The 19,571-nt window shown below is 33.3% G+C and overlaps 1 protein-coding gene across 1 annotated transcript; it reads left to right on the top strand.

Annotated features, from left to right (window-relative positions):
* The first annotated feature begins 9,099 nt into the window (after nt 1-9,099).
* On the top strand, nt 9,100-13,428 carry LOC107955160 (coronatine-insensitive protein 1). The gene is made up of 3 exons (XM_016890889.2): nt 9,100-9,962; nt 11,261-11,732; nt 12,190-13,428. Exons 1-3 carry the CDS (start codon nt 9,466-9,468, stop codon nt 12,994-12,996), a joined length of 1,776 nt encoding a protein of 591 aa, XP_016746378.2. The 5' UTR covers nt 9,100-9,465; the 3' UTR covers nt 12,997-13,428.
* The last annotated feature ends 6,143 nt before the right edge of the window (nt 13,429-19,571 follow it).

Here is a 19,571-nt window from a genome sequence, read left to right as displayed (position 1 = left end):
TCATTTGTTGTTCCCAGCTTTCCACCAAACGATCTTCGCTATGCCCGTACCACGAACTGCTTCGAGTGTGGGATCAAACCAATTGGATCAAACAAGTGAACTAGAAAAGGTTTTCTTTCTTTCATTTTGGGTGAAAAAAAATCTCTCTTCTTTAATAGAACCCAGTAGAATTGTTATTTTAGAAAAAAAATTTAATGATTGAGAATAAATTCTCTCTATTTTTTGGCAGAGTAAAAATCTCTCCAAGTTATGTAAATAACTCTACTGGTGCCATCTATTAATAAAGAGAGAAGGTAGAACCCTTGTTGAATATAGAGGTTTATTTTAAATAGAAAAACAACTTCCTAGTCCAACTAAGAGAGGGAAATGGGCTCATAAGATGCACATCCCCTCATATGTATTATGATAGGGATTTGGGTCTCTCATTGTATTCGATCCAATTATATGTGCTTTCTAGATTTTTAACCCAGCACTTTATAATTTAATCTAACCCAAAACATGTTTTTCTGTTTTCCAAAATAAACATTAATTTTCCAATTAAATAATTTTCTCATCTCATTTTAAACCCCAGTAAAATTATGAAGATTTTACCCCTGATAAAATTTTCAAGAAAATATATTCAATATTTCACAACTCAAGTTGTTTAGTATGACCGAATGGTCTATTTTCATTTTTAGGCTTTAAAAGTGCTCAAAAACATAAATTCATTCTTCCGGTCATTTCTGAGTAATCCATATATATTTTGCAAATAGATCATTTCTTATTTTCATTTCCATTTCCATTTCCTTTTTGTGTTTTGAGAAACCCATATTCATTTCCAAATGATTCCATTTCTCCATTTTGGAGAAAGCCATAATCATTTTTGAATTTTTTTCATTTATCTGTTTCTATTCATTGCTTTCATTTTGATTCAACCACGCAATTCATTTCTGGTTTCAACGAGCTAGAGGAGGAACTGATTGAATATATGTAATTAGGGCTCAAATGATTTATAATTGTGACACCCCAAACTTGATTGGGACGAACCAGCCCTATTTCGAAGCGTTACATTAGCCACCTAAGTGACTCTCTGGCTAATGACCACCCAAGACACACCCCGACCTTATAACACCTCAATCTTATCTGATTATTAGTTATTTATTAAAGCATAAGCAAATTATGAGCCAATTTTAAACTTTTCTTAAGTAATTTAACCTAAAGGTATTTTCATCATTTTACCACCTATGGTAAAACTAACCCAATTTAAAATCTAAATGTTTACCAACCTTATTTTAGTCAAAATTATGCAAGCCTAAAAATTTCAGTTTAAATTGAGTTTGTTTACTATGTCTAATTCAAGTTTTACTATTAGGGACTAAATTGTAACAAATACAAACTATCAGGGCCTATTCTAAATTACAAAGTAAGTGAGTTTCTATCAAATTTTACCCATTACGAGACTAATCCTAAAATTTTACCAATTTTCCTTATCATCTAGGGCTCTAATAAGACTAATCAATTTTTAGGACTAAAATGTAACTTAAACAAATTAGAACACCAAATTAAAAAGATAAAAATTCAAACCCCCAAAAACCCACATGACCATGTCCCGCAGACCATGTGTCATTAAATGCCCATGTTCGTGTCATGAAAAACTTTTAGGCAGATCGCACACGCTCGTGTGTGATAGCTCTAGTTTCTACACGCCTGTGTCACTTACCCACACGCCTGTGTGCGACCTCTCACATGCTTGTGTGGACAAGCGCACGCCCGTGTGAAAACCACTACACCTATTTTTGTGAAAAACTCATTTTAAAACCCAATTTTGCATATTTTAATGACCAATTAAACTTGATTTAACTACGATTAATTAGCATATATATACATACACCTTCAATTAAATTTATGGACATCAATTAAGCCTCAATTAAATGGAATTAGGCAACCAATTTCAAACACTTCAAACACCGAATAAATCAAATAAGTGGCGTACCTTAGTCGTTAGTAAACCACTCCATGGAAGCTTCATTTAAACAATCGTTAGTATAAATTTCATGCTTCACACATAGTGTTATCAATCACCATGTTATCAAGCAACAATACACCGTAAACCATTCAATAATTAAACTCAAACATAGCACAAAATTATTATAAAACCATCCAAATAAAATGTCCAATGTCCAAAGTCTAATTACAACCAAAATCAAACTAATTCCCAGGAGTACCACAATGCCCGACTACAGTCTCTAAAATGCGTAATAGAGTCTCTTCCAAGCCTAAATCTCTTGGAACTCTATTGCTCCGCTCATCAACTCCTCAATCCCGATGAATATCTACATGAATGTGAGGGTGTAAGCTTTAAAAAACCCAGTGAATGTTAATAAAAACGACAAGTAAATCAACATCCAATTCATGTTTAATTCACAATCAATAATTCACCAATTGTCAGCCAAAATAATTAACATGTCAATTTAATTTCCAAAAGCATTTTCCATAAAAAAAATCAATTATTCTTGGCTTTCATTTATCAATTGACATAACAACAATCACACATAAATATATTGGCATACATTTATCATGGTTTAATCAGGTGATCATACATCGGATAATCAGATATTTGAAATCCTACAAATAACAAATACAGTCCACCGAATTGAACGGGTCGAAGCACGTGCTCCCTTATAGCCCCTCAAATAACCCATTAAGTGGAGACTCATGCTCATCACTCCCTTATCTACTCCAAACAAATCAGTCCACCTAGAGCCTCATTGCTCACAAATCACAAATCCTATGGCATGCCAACTATATCCAATGGATCCACCATGCATGTTGCCAATATATTCAATCAAACATAGCAAATAAACCAGTCATTATTGTGCTCAATTTAATGTGACAAAATGATTATGTGTAGCTTGTAACATAGCCATTTAGGATCCAATTAAATCAAGCAATTCATTCACCAATTTCCCGTATTCAATTATCAAATATAACACCAACATATCTTAATCAAAAATTTCAGTACACATGCTTTAAATCATCCTTAAAATTAATTCAATTAAAGAGCACAATACCACCCAAACTCTCACTTGCCATTCTTTTTCCATACAAATTCAATTTATTGCACATTTTATTATATCACAACAAGTGACCAACTAGGCAATTTTGAACTTCAATTTTGGTTATCTCGGTCCTCTTCAAGATTCGGAGCTTCAATAAAGGTAATGCAGACATTACCACCTTTCCAAAGCTATATTAAACACAATTTTTAATTAACTATGCTAATCGAATTTCACTCATAAAGATACCTTATCGGATTTGTAACATCAAGTCGAAAACTCGATTCCTCACAAAATCAACCTCTCCAACCCTCCTAATCACTTCCAAACATCAATAATAAACCAATTACACATAAACTAAGCATCAATTTCACAAAAAATCCAGAAAATTAATTCAAGAAGATGATGAAATTCAGATTTCTTCTCTTATTTAATCTTGACAAATAAAACCAAAAACCTTTTAATAGATCCATTTTGAGTTGGAACATCTATTGATTTGTGGATTTCCTCTCAAAATTTGATATCCACCATTAAAGCACCTGAGAACTTAAGCTATAAAACCAAGTAACAAACTTATTTTACACTCTCAATGCACTCTTACAAGAATTTTCCTTAAAGAACAAATAACGCTATGTTTGGTTGAACGGAAGCACTTTCAGTTTCTCTCTCCTTGACTTTTTTAAAAGGGTTTAGGGTGTACTACACAAATCAATTTGGATATTTAAAGGGGTGCACAAAATTAGAAAGGGAGTCTATTACCTATCAATTTGCTACCCCAAATATAAAGGAGGACTTGGATTTAAGGATTTGTAATCATAGAACAAAGCATGTATCCTACAACACATATGGGCATTAAATGTAAAAGTTGGTTCTTTATAGATCGCATGGTCATAAAGTTATATTCTTAAAGGGGAATTCTTTTGGAAAGTTTTACACCATATTTGGTTCACTAAAATGAAATAAGACTGTAATGGAATAGAGTTGTAATCAATAATTCAATTGTTTGGTTGAATGGAATGTGATAGAATAGAACTATAATAGTATTCTTGCATTTGGTTGAATGGAATGGAATAGAATAAAATTATAATAGTATTCTTGCTTTTGGTTGAATGAAATAGATGTTGTAATAGCATAAGGAAAAAATTGAAATGACCGAAGTACCCATAATTGATTTTTTTAAGTAAATATTATTGTTATTGTTATTGTTATTAAATTTTAATAGAATTTTAATTAAATATAATTTAATAAAAATAATAAATAATTTAATATAATTATTATTAAAATATGAACTAATAAAAATAATATATAATATTAGAAAAATAATATATAGCCTACTTTATTATTTTCAAACTGCAATGCATACTTAATGTGCTAGAATATCATTAGCGAAACAAATAATTTAATTACTTTCTAAACTAAAAAGAAAAGGATTAGAAGTAATAAATATAGCTTGAGAAATATATTTTACATCCAAACATAATGTTCATACATTAATTTAATTAAAGTTGTAATTCAACAAGTCCAGTACAATACATAAAGACAATACAAACAACACCAAAGTTTCATAAACTAGATACATGAAATAACATAAACAAATTAACCTTCTACTATGTTTTAATAAACTTAACTAATTTCTAGATGCTTGCCATTCATAGAACATTTGATTGGCTACTTTTACCGTCCAAGTAGCTCAGGCATCCGATGGATGAATACTTATGATATTTGGTTCATTGTCCTCTATGACGAAGCCTAAAATTACATGAAACCAAAAGAAGTGAAGAGTAGCATTCGTTCGCAAACAAAGCTGACCCACGTGAAAAAAATAATATCTGGTACAACAAAATATAAGTAAATGGTGCTTAGGAATTCAGACATTGATAATCTTAAAGCAATTAGGGCTCAAAAGACATGGTGCTTCTTAGACATCATACATCTGTGCAACTTAAATATGAAGATTGAACTAACACAATTTTACCCTAGATGCTAATAATTCGATGGTGTAATGGTAGGAGAATCGACTATAGAAAGGTTGAACATAACAAAATGAATGGCCTAAACCTTCATTTAAACATCTCAAGGTCAACTCGAAATATGTATATTTACATACTTGAACCTAAATAAGTTCCCATTATTTGATTCTTCTACCCCTCATTCACTCACGAAATGGGTGTTTTCATAACAAAGAAAAAGATAAGAAACAGTGTTTCAATTGAGTTGATGCAGAGGAGATGTATCTGAATTCTTGAGGATATGTTGCAAATGTATATAGCAAATAAAGTAATTGTCATATCATAAAACACAAGGGCTTCGGCCTAAATTCTCAAGTTAATATAATATTAAATGAAACCCAACTTCTAACTTTGTCTCTTATAGTTTATCTTCACCATGCAGTTCAAATGATGAAGTAAAGAGAAGCAAGAATTCCATGTAAGCATCTCAATAAGCTCTGTAAGCAGAGTAAACACTTTTTCAATAATATTATTCCATATCATGGAAGGTTTTACTAGACCAACAACATCAAAGGAAGAAACAACGACATCGAAGATGAAAACCCAAATATGCAAACAAGGTTCAATTTTCATTGAGGCAAATGATCGAACATTTTACATTCTAACAAATATGAAAAGAAGCAAATTCAAGCAGCAGAGTAATGAACTTCGCTACAAAATAAAATTTAACTTCAAACCTAAAACAAACAAAAAAGCCAAAATAAAAAAAATTAAACTAGGAAGGCTCAAATCAAAAGAAGAATCCAAAAGGAAATCACTGATGCACTGATAGAGCAAATATCGAATAGAAAAAAATTGTAGTCTTTGTAGATACAATCCCAAAAAATCCCAACCTGAAATTGAAATCCCTTGCTATCTACAGAAAAAAATCATGATGAATCATGCTCATCTACAGAAAGCCTAGGAAAAGAAAAAGAAATAAGAAATTATAAGGTATAGGCGAAATGAATATCAGCTTCAAGATTCTTGAGAGAATCCTTGAACGATTTCCTCATCTCCCATGTCTCACTTTTTTTTTTGCTAAAAGAATTTGTAACTGATTCAGAGCTTAAAATCTAAAATCCCAACTACCCATTTACCACAAACAACAAATACCAACCTAAAATTGAAATCCCTTGCTATTGAGACAAGCAACCTAAAATCTCTTGCAATAAACAGAAATGCCCATAAAAACCAAATGCAATTTGAAAACAAAAAGCTTACATTTCTAACCTAAATTGCCCTAAAACAATCGGATCAACCAATTGACCAAATTTTTTTTTCGAAAACTCATTTTTTTTTCACAGCTCCCTACTAGTGAATACAAGCAAAGAAGCAAAGAGATGAAATTCTCAGCTTTGGGGAAGCTTTTGACAATTTCGAAGATCGTCGTAGGATGAGAATAACCGAACGGGAATGAGGAGATAGGGCTGGGGGTGTGGTGGCTTGAGGTGTTTGATGAAGGAGAGTGGTAAAGGGTAAGAATGGGAGGTTATGTTTTTTCTTTATTCGGTGGTGGTTGTGTAGTCCTATTCTTTGGGTTTGGTGGGGGATGGGCATTACGGGAGAAGGTGGAATGGGTGATGAATGAGATTTCGTCGAATGAAGGATTCAGTGAATCATAGGGGTGAGCAAAACTCGATTCGACTCGAAAAAATTGAAAAAAATTCGAATTTCGAGTTAAACGAATCGAGTTATTCGAGTTAATCGAGTTATTCGAATCAATTCGAATTTTTTTCGAATTTCGAGTTCAAATCGAGTTGAGTTTTCGAATTCGAATAACTCGAATAATTCGAATAATTCGAGTATCAAACTATAATATTTTACATTTTTACCCTAAACTCCCAAACTTTTTTACTTTTCCCTCAAAACTTTTACTCTTTCCCACTTTCCCCCAAAAACTTTTACTCTCCTCCCCTCCCAACCCCCCAATCTACCCAAAATCCGTTTCCCACCAAAATTTTACTCTTCCATTTACTTTTTCTCAAAATTTTACTCTCAAAAACCCTCAAAACCTTTTATTCTCCCCCAAAATTTTTACTCCCTCCCACTTTTCCCCTAAAACTTTTATTCTCTTCCCATCCCACCTCCCATCTACCCCAAACCCTCCCCCTTCCAATTTTTTTTAATATTTTCCCTCCAAAATTTTACTCCCCCTATTTACTTTCCCTCAAACTTTTATTCCCCAAAACTTTTTATTTTCCCCCTAAACTTTTACTTCTCACCCTTTACTCTCAAATAAAAAATCAAAATTATCCAAAAAAATCACTAAACATAAATAGTACTAATTTTATTTATATATACTATTTATATTATTAAATTAAATTTCATATTTTATATTATTTATATTATTGAATTGTTTAGTCATATTGAATATTTATATTAAAATTGAATTCTTAATTATGCCATAAAATATTCGTGTTAAAATTTTATATTGGTAACAATTTCACATTTTATTTTTAAAATAACTTTTATTAAAAAATCATTTTTTTATATTTAATATATTTTTTAATTCCAAAATACATAGTGACAAGAATCTGATGATAATTGAAACAACTAAGCAAACAAATAAGCTAACTAGTATATAAAAAATTAATAAATAAATTATGAGGTGATGAAAGTTAATAAAAAATTTGATTAAGGTGGACAAATTTTATTACGATGGGTGACAGTGGTTACAAGGACCTAAATTATTTTTTAAATTTTAATTCGAACAAATATATTCGATTCGATTCGATTCGATTCGAATTCCATCTCACTCGACTCGATTCGAGAAAACTTCAAATAAAGTTAGGATGATAAAATGAGATTTGAAAACTCGATTAACTTGAAAATTTTCGATTCGATTCGATTCGATTCGATCAAATGCTCACCCCTAGTGAATCAAACTAATGAATAATTGTTTATCACCGAATCAGCCAGGAATCGTTTGTCCTATTCTTTGGGTTTGGTGGGGAATGGCCATTACGGGAGAAGGTGGAATGGGTAATGAATGAGATTTCGTAGAATGAAGGATTCAATGAATCAAACTAATGAATAACTGTTTATCACCAAATCAGCCAGGAATCGTTTGGTTATTCATGTCAACCAAACATGGTGTTAATTACTTGGAATTATAGTTGGATTTGGAGGAACTTGTTACAAATGCATGATGTTGCAAAAAAAAATTGTGTTTTAGAATTGTGTTGTTTGGAGGTTCCCTAGTGACAAATATATAGTGGCTAAATTTTGAGGAGAAAATATGAGTATGTTAAGAACATGTGGAATGGGACAAAATTGGTTTTGTGGTTCTCAGTTCATATTTGAAAGCATTCATTTCATAATTTGGATGGTCATTCGTGACAGACTACATACCAAAGGCACACATTAATGAAATTTGTCATGTGGAACAAGAAACCAAAAGCCACATTTTCTTTGGGTGTCCTTTTCTAAGGAGATATGAAATGAAGTATTACTCCTATCCTATGCCACATTGGAAGAGAAGTGGGAAACTAGCAGCACGAGCTTGTATAAGATGTAACTAGATTGAAAGGAAAGGCGTTACTTCAAGACTAACATGAAATGCATATGAAAAGAGCAAAACAAGGTACCTGGTAGCTTGTATAGGATATTTGCGAGCTGTTGGTCCAAAGTTGGGAGATTAAGTTGTAAGCAAATAGGGCAACTGATATCTTGTCTAGATCAACCAAGAAGAACCCCATTGGTTTTTACTCTCAGTCAGGAAATGGTTTTGGTTCTACTACAAGAGAGCTTAGGGATAGACATTAACTGTACTGGTTAATTCCTTGGGTTTCTCCCACCTTCTTTCATTTTTACCAAAAAAAAAAAAGAAAAGAAAAGCACGAAATAGCAGCTGCTTTTAATCAACATTTTTTACGAAAAAAAATATAATTGAAAGAATTAAGAAAGGCCACAATGACAACTGCTGGGTGCAGAATATAATTAATAATTTAATACTTCCAATACTGACGCAACCAATCAAAAATTATTAAATTTATTTTTCAGTCTCCACTAATTGGTTGCAATACTATTTTCTTTTGTATTTTTAATTTAGAGCAGCTGAATTGTCTGGTCTGATCCTATAATTATATTTTTCACTTGGATCTTCTTTTCTAATGAATCTCGGCCGTCCATTTCGACCCTCCTTTATCTACTGAAACTTTTTCTCAGCTCTTTTCTCTTCGCTTTTCTGTGTGCTCAATCAACAATCTCTTCTTCCCTATGCCTTCTCGACCCGATCCTCATCTGACCCGATTCGTTTTATCGCCGGTTGAGTTCCGTTTCGTTTCGGATCCTACCGCCTTTTCTTTTATGAACAAATAAAACAGAGCTCCGAAAAAAAAGTGTTTACTTTCTTATTTCAGATCGATCCATTCTTTTTTGTCCGTTTCGGTTTAAAAACCGTTTTGATTTTAATTTCCCTTTAAAAAAGATTTTTTTAGATGGAGGAAAATGGTAACAAGTTGCACAAAACGATGACGTCACAACCCGGTATGTCCGATGTCGTATTAGGCTGCGTGATGCCGTACATCGACGACCCGAAAGACCGCGACGCCGTATCTCTAGTTTGCAGGCGGTGGTACGAGCTCGACGCGCTGACTCGTAAGCACATAACGATCGCGCTTTGTTACACGACGAGTCCCGATCGGTTGAGGCGACGGTTCCGTCACTTGGAATCCTTGAAATTGAAAGGGAAGCCTCGGGCGGCGATGTTTAATTTGATACCTGAAGATTGGGGTGGGTACGTTACACCGTGGGTGAATGAAATAGCGGAGAATTTCAATTGCTTGAAAGCCGTCCATTTCAGAAGAATGATTGTTAAAGATTCGGATCTGGAAGTTTTGGCTAGGTCTAGAGGGAAGGTTTTGCAGGTTTTGAAGCTTGATAAATGCTCTGGTTTTTCTACTGATGGTCTCTTGCACGTTGGCCGTTTGTGCCGGTAACTTTTTCTTCCTTTCTTAATTCTTGTGCAACTATGGGTTCTTGTTTCTTTGTGAAATTAGTCAAGCTTAGGCTTAAGCCCGATGAAATTCGTTCTTTAATTCATTGTTGAAAGTTCTTTTAGTTGGAGCATCTGCTGAAAATGATCAAATATGGATTGAACTCAGTGGAATCGAGTAAAGAGGACTGATTTAGTAACTTCCAACTACTTGGGGGTTAAACCTTATCTTAGTTTACTTGAGTTTGGTTGAGTTGAATTGTAGGAATATTTCGATTTGTGTTTATTGGAAGTGGTTATGTTTAATGAAACATGTATTCAATCCCAATTACTTCTATTTGTAACTGTTTAGTTCAAGCGTTTGAAGTCGAGGAAAATCTTTCTTCTCCTCAGCCTGTAAGCATCGCATTTATAGATGTGGTTGTTACTGCGTTTGTTTGAATGTGGAACTGATGGAAAATCAATCTGAACGATGAAACATTTTGATTGCATATGTGGGAAAGTTCCATGACACTGTATGCGGTCATTTGAATCCCGAATCTTTAGGAGTGACTGGTCTAGTCAGGGAAGAAGCAACTGTGGAAAATTTGGTTTTGTTTGTAGTGCATGATTGTGTAGTGTTGGTACATTTTACGATTGTAGAACCAATGGAAAATAGGTATGAATGATGAAACATCCTGATTGCATATGTGCGAAAGTTGCATGAAACTGTATGGGGTCTACGTGATTTCTTGGCCTTCAGGAGTTAGTGACTAGTCAAGTCAGGGGAGGAGCATAGGTGAAAGTTTGGTTTTGTTTTGTACTGCTTGTAGTTGCATAGGACCATTGCGATGCCATGTCATGAAGCTTTCTGAGGTTGTAGTAAGGCACTCTAGTATGAATGACAGGATACCGATAACAATACCTGTGCTTTTACTTGATTGATCCATTAATGTTTCATTTTCTTTCAAACAACTGTTTTGATAGCAATTGCCTTTGGACATAGGTCATGTGATATACTTCCATATATTTAGTAAATTGATTTTCCTCTCTGTGAATATACCCGACAAAGTTTTTTCTTCACATTGGAAATAGAATGTTTTATGGACTAAAGGTTAAGTTGCTATAGCTTTTTATATTGTTAATGCTTTGCTTGTGCTTGCCCAGTATAACTTTTCATGCTTAATGGCATTATACATATTATTTTTCACAATCTATGGTTATAGATCAATGATCTCCGTTTCGGAGTAATGGTGTTAGACTTTGTTAACTGGTGCCTTTTAAATCCTTGTTATGACATCCTTTATATATCTCCTCAGGCAATTAAGAACCTTGTTCTTGGAAGAGAGCGCAATTATTGAGAAAGATGGTCAATGGCTTCATGAGCTTGCAGTAAATAACTCAGTTCTCATGAATTTAAACTTTTACATGACAGATCTTATGAAAGTGAGTTGTGAAGACCTTGAATTCATTGCTCAAAATTGTCGTAATTTGGCCTCTGTGAAAATTAGCGATTGTGAAATTTTGGATCTTGTCGGTTTCTTTCATGCTGCTCCTGTTTTAGAAGAATTTTGTGGTGGTTTGTTCAATGAGCAACCAGAAAGGTATGCTGCTGTATCATTTCCTCCGAGGTTATGCCGTTTGGGTTTAACATACATGGGGAAAAATGAAATGCCCATTGTGTTTCCTTTTGCATCATTGCTTAAAAAGTTGGATCTCCTTTATGCATTTTTGGACACAGAAGACCACTGCTTGTTAATCCAAAGGTGCCCCAACTTAGAAGTTCTTGAGGTAGAATTACAAAACCATTTTCTTAATTATTTTTCTGCACTGCTTTCTTGGAATTGCATCTCTTATATTATAACTTTTTGGTCTGGGGTTCTAGCTATAATTTTTTGGGGTTTCAAGTGGACTTTTTAGTTTCCTTATACTAATAATTTAAGTTACTTTTCTTCTTTGAGATGTTTCTCAAATTTTGGTCCACCATTAAGACTCTTTTGACCTTTAGTTTCTGGTCTTTGTTATAGGGTAATATTAAGTTCTTGAATGTTAGCATTTGTGTGTGTGTGTGTGTGTGTGGCTAAGTGTATATGGCAGTGAGATTTCAGTAGTTGAACGGACTAAACAGTAAAAAAAGGTCTTTGAAATTGTTGGATAATGTAAAATGCCAAGGATATAGAAAGGAAATTTTGTTACTTTTTATTCTAATATTTTATTATGTCTTATTAAGTGTTTTCTGGATGAACAGACTAGGAATGTTATAGGAGATAGAGGATTAGAAGTTCTCGCTCGAAGTTGTAAGAGACTAAGGAGGCTTAGAATCGAGCGAGGTGCTGATGAGCAGGAAATGGAGGATGAAGAAGGTGTTGTTTCGCAAAGAGGATTAATGGCTTTAGCTCAAGGATGTCTTGAATTGGAATACTTGGCTGTTTATGTATCTGACATCACCAATGCTTCATTACAATACATTGGGACATACTTGAAAAATCTGTGTGATTTTCGTCTGGTTTTGCTTGATCGAGAAGAAAGGATAACAGATTTGCCTCTTGATGATGGAGTCCGTGATCTATTGAGGGGCTGTGAAAAGCTTAGAAGATTTGCTCTGTATCTTCGACCTGGTGGTTTAACCGATGTGGGACTTGGTTATATTGGACAATATAGTCCAAAAGTAAGATGGATGCTTCTGGGATATGTCGGGGGATCTGATGCGGGGCTTTTGGAGTTCTCCAAGGGATGCCCTAGCTTGCAGAAACTAGAAATGAGGGGTTGTTGTTTCAGTGAACATGCACTAGCAGCTTCCGTGATGCAATTAACTTCTTTGAGGTACTTGTGGGTGCAAGGATATAGAGCATCGGAATCAGGTCGTGATCTGTTAGCTATGGCTCGTCCATTTTGGAATATTGAGCTAATTCCCGCAAGACGAATAGTTGGAGAGGATGCTGTGATTGAGCATCCGACTCATATACTGGCATATTACTCCCTAGCTGGACCAAGAACAGATTTCCCTGAAAGTGTCATTCCTTTGGATCCATCCGCTGCTGGAATATCAAGCTAATTCCCACAAGACAAAAAGTTATGACCAATCAGGTTGGAGAGGCTGCTGCGGTTGACCATCCAGCTCAATTACTCATGTATTACTTACTCCCTACCCAAACCAAGATCTGAATTCCCCGTAAGTGTCATTCCTTTGGATCCATTAGGTGCCGGAGTAGAGCTGTAAATATAACCTTCATCCTAGTATCCATTTTTCTTATCCACGCCCTGTTTATAAAGTTGATGTACTTGTATTTTGTCCTTTTCGATTAGAGGATTTCGATTTTATTCCTAGAAGTTGTGATGTAATAAGATTGTGTTTCCCTGTGTAATTTTGAAAGCACTTGCAAGCTTGGTGGGCTACTGTTATGCCCTTTGTTCGTTGAAAGTAGCTTAGGCATTAGTCTTTTTTATTGATTTTCATAGATAATGCGGAAATGAAACTTGACTGAAACTTTGGAAAGTGATAGACAGTGATCATTTTGAAGTAATTTTTTGATGGATGGAAATGTATGTTGTTAGTGCATAAGAAAATAAATCATATTAACATTCATTATTGTTCTTTCGTAGATCAAATCTTATGACCATTGCACATAAAATGTCCTATAGAGGTTAACTTATTAAATGAGGTTTATTTTACATATGAATTAGCCTGATTTGTGAAACCTATGGAGAAGTCCATCGTGAGTTAGTGAAACAGTCCAGTAAAACTAGAGTTATTAGAGTAATTAATGTAAATATTAAGGGATAAAGATGTATACAATTTAAATCCCTTCGATGTAACTCAATATGTATTTTCTGTGGTTTCTTATTTGTTCGTAGCTTCTTTTGCCTTTCGAGTTTGCTTCCGCTTTGCTTCGGTGCCTTAGAGAATTTCTGCTAGATTTTTCATTTCTCCGATAGTAGTGTAACACACTAAACTCGTAACTATCGCCAGAATGAGATTATAGGATAGTACTAATCAAATCGTAACAATTGTTGAACTTAGAAACAATCAATCAATTTAATTCACAACATTTAAATCCAATATATAGTCATGGCAAAAACATAGTTAGGAACACTAATTCGAGCATACAATATCACAATTATAAGCTTGGAACATTTAGGGACCAAATTGAAATCAATTAAGAAGCTTTAAAGAAAATTAAAAAAAATTAAAATAGGGGTCACACGGCCGTGTGGCTCAGAACATGGCCATGTACACAAACCATGTAACTTACTGTACCTGTGTAACTCAGGGTTACATAGCAGTGTCGTTAGGCTGTGTAGCTCTTTATGCCCACGTTCACCAACCTGCATTGAAAAACAAATAAGACATATGGTCATGTGACAGCTCGTGTCTTAGGCCGTGTGCAGCATAATTGACCCCTAAAACAAGCAATTTCATTCCCTAATCCTTGCACCACAAGTCATACCATGTCTAAATGAATCCTAGGTTCAAAATCACATTCAAATCATCAATTTCATACCATAATTTCAACCATCCAAAGCCTAACCATTATGCCATTCAGAGGCACCTCAATCAAACACCATTCAATTAAATAACAAAATTAAGAAAATACATAATCTTAACCAACCATTTGCATTCAAACATCAATCAAAATGTCCAAATATATATATACTCACATCAAGTTATCAATTCACTAAAATCACAATTATAGATGACATTTACATATACATCACAAAACACTTATATAAAAGCATTCATTTAAGATCAACATCATTCCAAAAGTCTACATAATAACATCCCTTACAAATAACCTTCACTAGATTCATCTATAGACTAAAAGACCATAAGTCAAAACATTATCATCCTTACATGCCAAAACACGAAAAAAAAATCACCAACATTGAGTTCAAGACTGTCATTGGATGTTGAGTCTTAAATAAAAAATAGATACCTCAAAAGAATGATCAAATAATGAATAAATTCCTTAACTCAAAGAACTACAATTGCACTTAATAGCCATAATCTAAAAATAATAAACAGAGTTCGAGTTTAAGGACTACAAACTTACCTTCGTAACAGCTACTAGTATTCGATGATGATTATTCAACAACTTTTCCTTTCCCACGATTATCAACCGATTTACTTGTTTATCAATCTAATTATAACAATTCAATTCAATTAATCTCAACGAAAATCTTTAACAATGTAATTCATATAATCAAGTCATTAATACTATTTTACATATTAACACTAAATTTTTACTTTTATACACATTAGTCCCAAAAATCGATACTTCCAATTTAACATGAATTTACCCCATCCATGCTTAACCGAATTTTCCTAGAGTCCTTGTAAACTTCGTATTTCTCAATTAAACCCTCAATTTCAATTTTTTATAATTTAATCCTATTTTACATCTAACCTTAAAAATCTATCAAATAGTCCCTAAAACTTTAACTAATAAACAATAGTAACATCTTCAATCTTAAGAAGTATCGAAAAATAAGGCATGAGTCAACTAATTCAATGTATCGAAATTTTAAAAACATAAAAATTACAAGAAAATAAATAAATTTAACTAACCAAATCAAAGCTCCAAAAATTTAACTCAAAGGCCGAAAGCTTCTTTTTATTTTCTCTCCAATTCGGCATGCAAAAGATGATGAATAAAATGTTTTTGTGTTGTTTTGTTTTTATTCTCCACTATCTTTCTTTTCCTTATATTTTATTAACTTAAAGTATGTTTTATTTTAATAAAATTTTATAACATTTTAATCTTTCAAGTATGAATGACGTCCACTAATAACTAAAACAAAGGTATATTTGCTTTTTAAGTCCTTTAGTTATATTTTACCTTATAATTTCATTATAATTTAACTTTTGGCTCTAACATGGTTTAGTCCCTTTACCTTAATTAATTCCTAATTCATGAAAATTACTTAACCAAAAATTCAATTCGCCTTTAATATGACTCCATAAATATTTAATGAAAATGAGGTCTTGATACATTAATTTCCAAAATCGCCGACTTTAAAATCGATACACTTGTACTTTGTCTGACTTTCTAAATAACCAAAATTATTAGACCAAGCTTCAGTTTAATATTGTGATGTCCTCATAAATATTAATAAATAATATTTATTGACTTTAAAACAGAATTTGGAAACCGACATTTCCGACACCACTAACTTTCAAGTTGTTACAAGTAGGCTGACATAGGCAAGATCTGAACCCAAGAAATTACTGAAGGCCGCATGGTTTGCTAGATTGAGGTTTTAGCCCCGTGACAGTTTGTATCAGAGTCAATGTTCGAAGGCGCCAATTGAGATGAAGAAAGGAGGAGACAAATAGAATGTCTCGATAGGGACCCGTGGGAGGTCTAAGAAGAATAGCAGATCGAGAGTGTTAGAGTGTTGTGACCCAAATTTTAAGAGATTGCTTGCAAGTCAAGTTAAATAAAATATAAGAGATTGCTTGCAAGTTAAGTTAAAAAAAATATATTTTCATTCTAAAAGATTTAGTAGTATAATATATTTAGAATTTATTAGCATAATATATTTTACATTGATTAGAATTAGGCTTTTTCAACCTATAAATTAGTTGAAACTTCTCTTATATCATTCGAATTCGACATTAGTGAATTTTCTTCTTTTTTCCCAAAAGGGTTTCCACGTAAAATCTGTGTGTTCTATTTTTCTTTCTTTTTCTTTGCAATCTTTCTATATTGCCATTATCGACGTTCAGTGTTTAACAAATTGGTATCAGAGCTTTTTTGGGTTGCTTGTTTCGTTCACAGTAACGACAACAATGAAGTAACGGTATTTTGCTTTTAGATCACAACACCAGATTCTCATTGTGGTAGATAAAGATTGAGGCAGTTCTTGTGCAGATGGATTTGGAGGATACCCTACTAGGGTTTGATAAGATGCCTTCAACGTTGACAGATGAATAGAAGAAACGTAGAGATCGAAAAGCTTTAATGCAATTACATTTACATCTGTCAAATGAAATTCTACAGGACGTGATGAAAGAGAAGACCGACGTTGCATTATGGGCAAAGTTGTAGTAGCTATGCATGTCGAAAACCCTAACTAGCAAGTTACATATGAAACAACGCCTTTATGCTTATCATTTGGAGGGAGATGCGTCTGTGCACAAACAATTAACTGTGTTTAAAGAAATAACTGTGTTAGATCAATTACATTTATTATCTTAATATTATTAAAACAATGTTCATGCTGTTATGAATAAATTCACGACAATTTGGCAATTTGTTAACTTAGAGCACATACCGACTTACCAAATTCATTAATCTCTTGAACATATTACTATGTCAATTCAAACAATTAATCAATTTTAATAAGCAAGTAAAAGATTAAGTGAAGTAACAATATATTCCTACATTGAAACAATTTAATCACAATAATCTTGCAAGTTATGCAAGGCTAATGTATAGTTTAATACCTTCTCTAATTTAACCCTCAGCTACCTTAGAATACTAAACATGCACTGATTAAGTATTGTGTCAATTAATTACAATTTCAATACAATTAATAATTAACTCATTAGTTACCTTACAATCATAATGAAAGCATAACATAATCATGGTTTTACTTAATCAAACAATTTACCAAAACCTATAACAACACAAACATGATTTTAATAATTTAAGTAGAAGAAATACAATCAACATAACACAAATTAAATTTAAGCCATGTTAATTCAATTCAGAATAGCAACATAAAAAATATTCATAGACATGTTCATAACAACCATAATGAAATTTAAGGGATAGGAAACTAGAATCAAATCTAGTGTTTCTTTGAAGCCAGACTAGTTTGATCCTCTCCTTCTCCACTCGTTCTATTGATCCAATTCTTCTATAAGCACATGAATGCTACTAGCCAAGGTGGTTGAAAGCTCTTTTCCAAGAGGGAAATTGGAAAAGGGAAATGGAAGGGAAAAATAGGAAACAAAAGGAGGTTTTGAAAGGGAGAAAGTGAGTAAAAGAGAGAAAGAAGTGTGAATGAGAGGTGTGTTGAATGAATAGGAGAAGAGGATATTTATAGGTGGGATTGGCTGCTAAAAATAGAAAAAAATTAGTAGCCATACACCCCACTTGGCCGGCCACACATTGATGCAAGGTTTGAATGTTTCAAACTTTGCTAAATTTTGCTTGGGGCATTTTTTAAAACCACAAAAAGTGGAGGGGTTTGAATGTATTTTTAAGGAAACTTAAGGGCTATTTTTCAATTAATTAAATCAGCTAAATAATTTGATTGGGTCAGCTTATTGGGTGGTTTTGGGCTGTAAATTTCTTTATTGGATCAACCTTCAATGCTTAGCACACTATGTCAATTTCTCCTTCAAACTTTATATTAATTTTTTACACAATTTAACTTGGATAAAAGTTAAATATAAATTATATAAATGATCATCATTTGGACCGACCTTGACTAGAAAAATACTTAATCTTACCCTTGGTTCACTCGAGCAAAAATTCCTCTGACGGTTCAGGCCTTTCGAGGTGTCTATCGAGCCAATTTTCACATTTTGTGCAAAATTGTTGAAAATAAGAAAAAATTGTATAAATTTATTATAAAAATAATTAAAATTAAATATGTTAATAATTTAAGTTCAAATTAACTATTTTATAATTAAAGTCTGAATTTCGACAAAATTTACTACGAAACTGTATGAATTAGAGCTCAAAAGGTGCTGAAAAGTCTATATATTTCCAAGGCCAGTGAAATGCTTTCTTTTTTATGGTCCGCTTATGATGAGGACTTTCCAAAGAAATCTATCGTTTCTACTATCAAAAAGGATGATGAACCAGATAGAGCATCAATGAAGCTTCGTTCTATTGTTCGTTCTATCGAAGCCAAAAGGGTCAGAGAGAATAAGAAGAATCCAGGGAAGTACTTTTTATGCTATGGTCTGCGTAGGATGCGGAACTGTCCAGAGCAGTCAAAGTTGCCCATGTGTAGTAAAGAAGTTGAAGTAGAGGCAGAGAGTGAGGCTTTAAAGCTTGGATCATTGAAACTCAATTTTGCTAAAGTGAAGAGAGATCACAAGTAGAAAAGGTTGATGTTTGTGGACATCAACATCGTACGCAAAAGGAGAAGTGCTCTTATTGATACGAGGGCAGCAAACATGTTCATATCAGAAAAATTCGTGGGTAAAATTGGTCTATTAGTTAGTGAATCAACTAAGAAGATCAATATTGTTAATTCCAAAGAGGTCCCAACTGTTGGAGTAGCATAAGGAGTTGAGCTACAGATCGTTCAATGGAAAGGCAAGATAAACTTCGAGGTAATGCACTTGGATGATTACGACTTTGTTCTTGGTTTAAATTTCCTTAACAAGATTAATGCTCTTTTGGTTCCTTTTTTCGACTGTATATGTATACTGGATACTCGATAAAAACAATGTGTTGTGCTAGTGAGTCGAGACATGAGGGGCAAAATGAAGATATTGTCAGCAATCCGACTAGCCAAGAATGTTCATGAGGGAAAGAATATTGACTTGGTAGATTGGAAGAGTGCTACGAAGAGCCCCTTGGAAATTCTAAAGGGGCGACAAACTGATATGAAGTCTATTGAATTATTAATGGGGCTACCACCTATGAGAAAGGTCGGTTGTGCATC

The sequence above is a fragment of the Gossypium hirsutum genome, chromosome D04 (genome assembly GCF_007990345.1).
Source record: "Gossypium hirsutum isolate 1008001.06 chromosome D04, Gossypium_hirsutum_v2.1, whole genome shotgun sequence".
In the NCBI taxonomy this organism is placed as follows: Eukaryota; Viridiplantae; Streptophyta; class Magnoliopsida; order Malvales; family Malvaceae; genus Gossypium; species Gossypium hirsutum.
Note: the sequence above shows the minus strand (reverse complement) of the source record. Positions and strands in the feature narration are given on the sequence as shown.

Bases quoted from the DNA above. Each gene is read 5' to 3' on its own strand.
- LOC107955160 (XM_016890889.2), top strand. From the start codon at position 9,466: ATGGAGGAAAATGGTAACAAGTTGCACAAAACGATGACGTCACAACCC. The intron at 9,963-11,260 runs GTAACTTTTTCT...ATATCTCCTCAG, and splicing joins CACGTTGGCCGTTTGTGCCG to GCAATTAAGAACCTTGTTCT. The intron at 11,733-12,189 runs GTAGAATTACAA...CTGGATGAACAG, and splicing joins CCAACTTAGAAGTTCTTGAG to ACTAGGAATGTTATAGGAGA.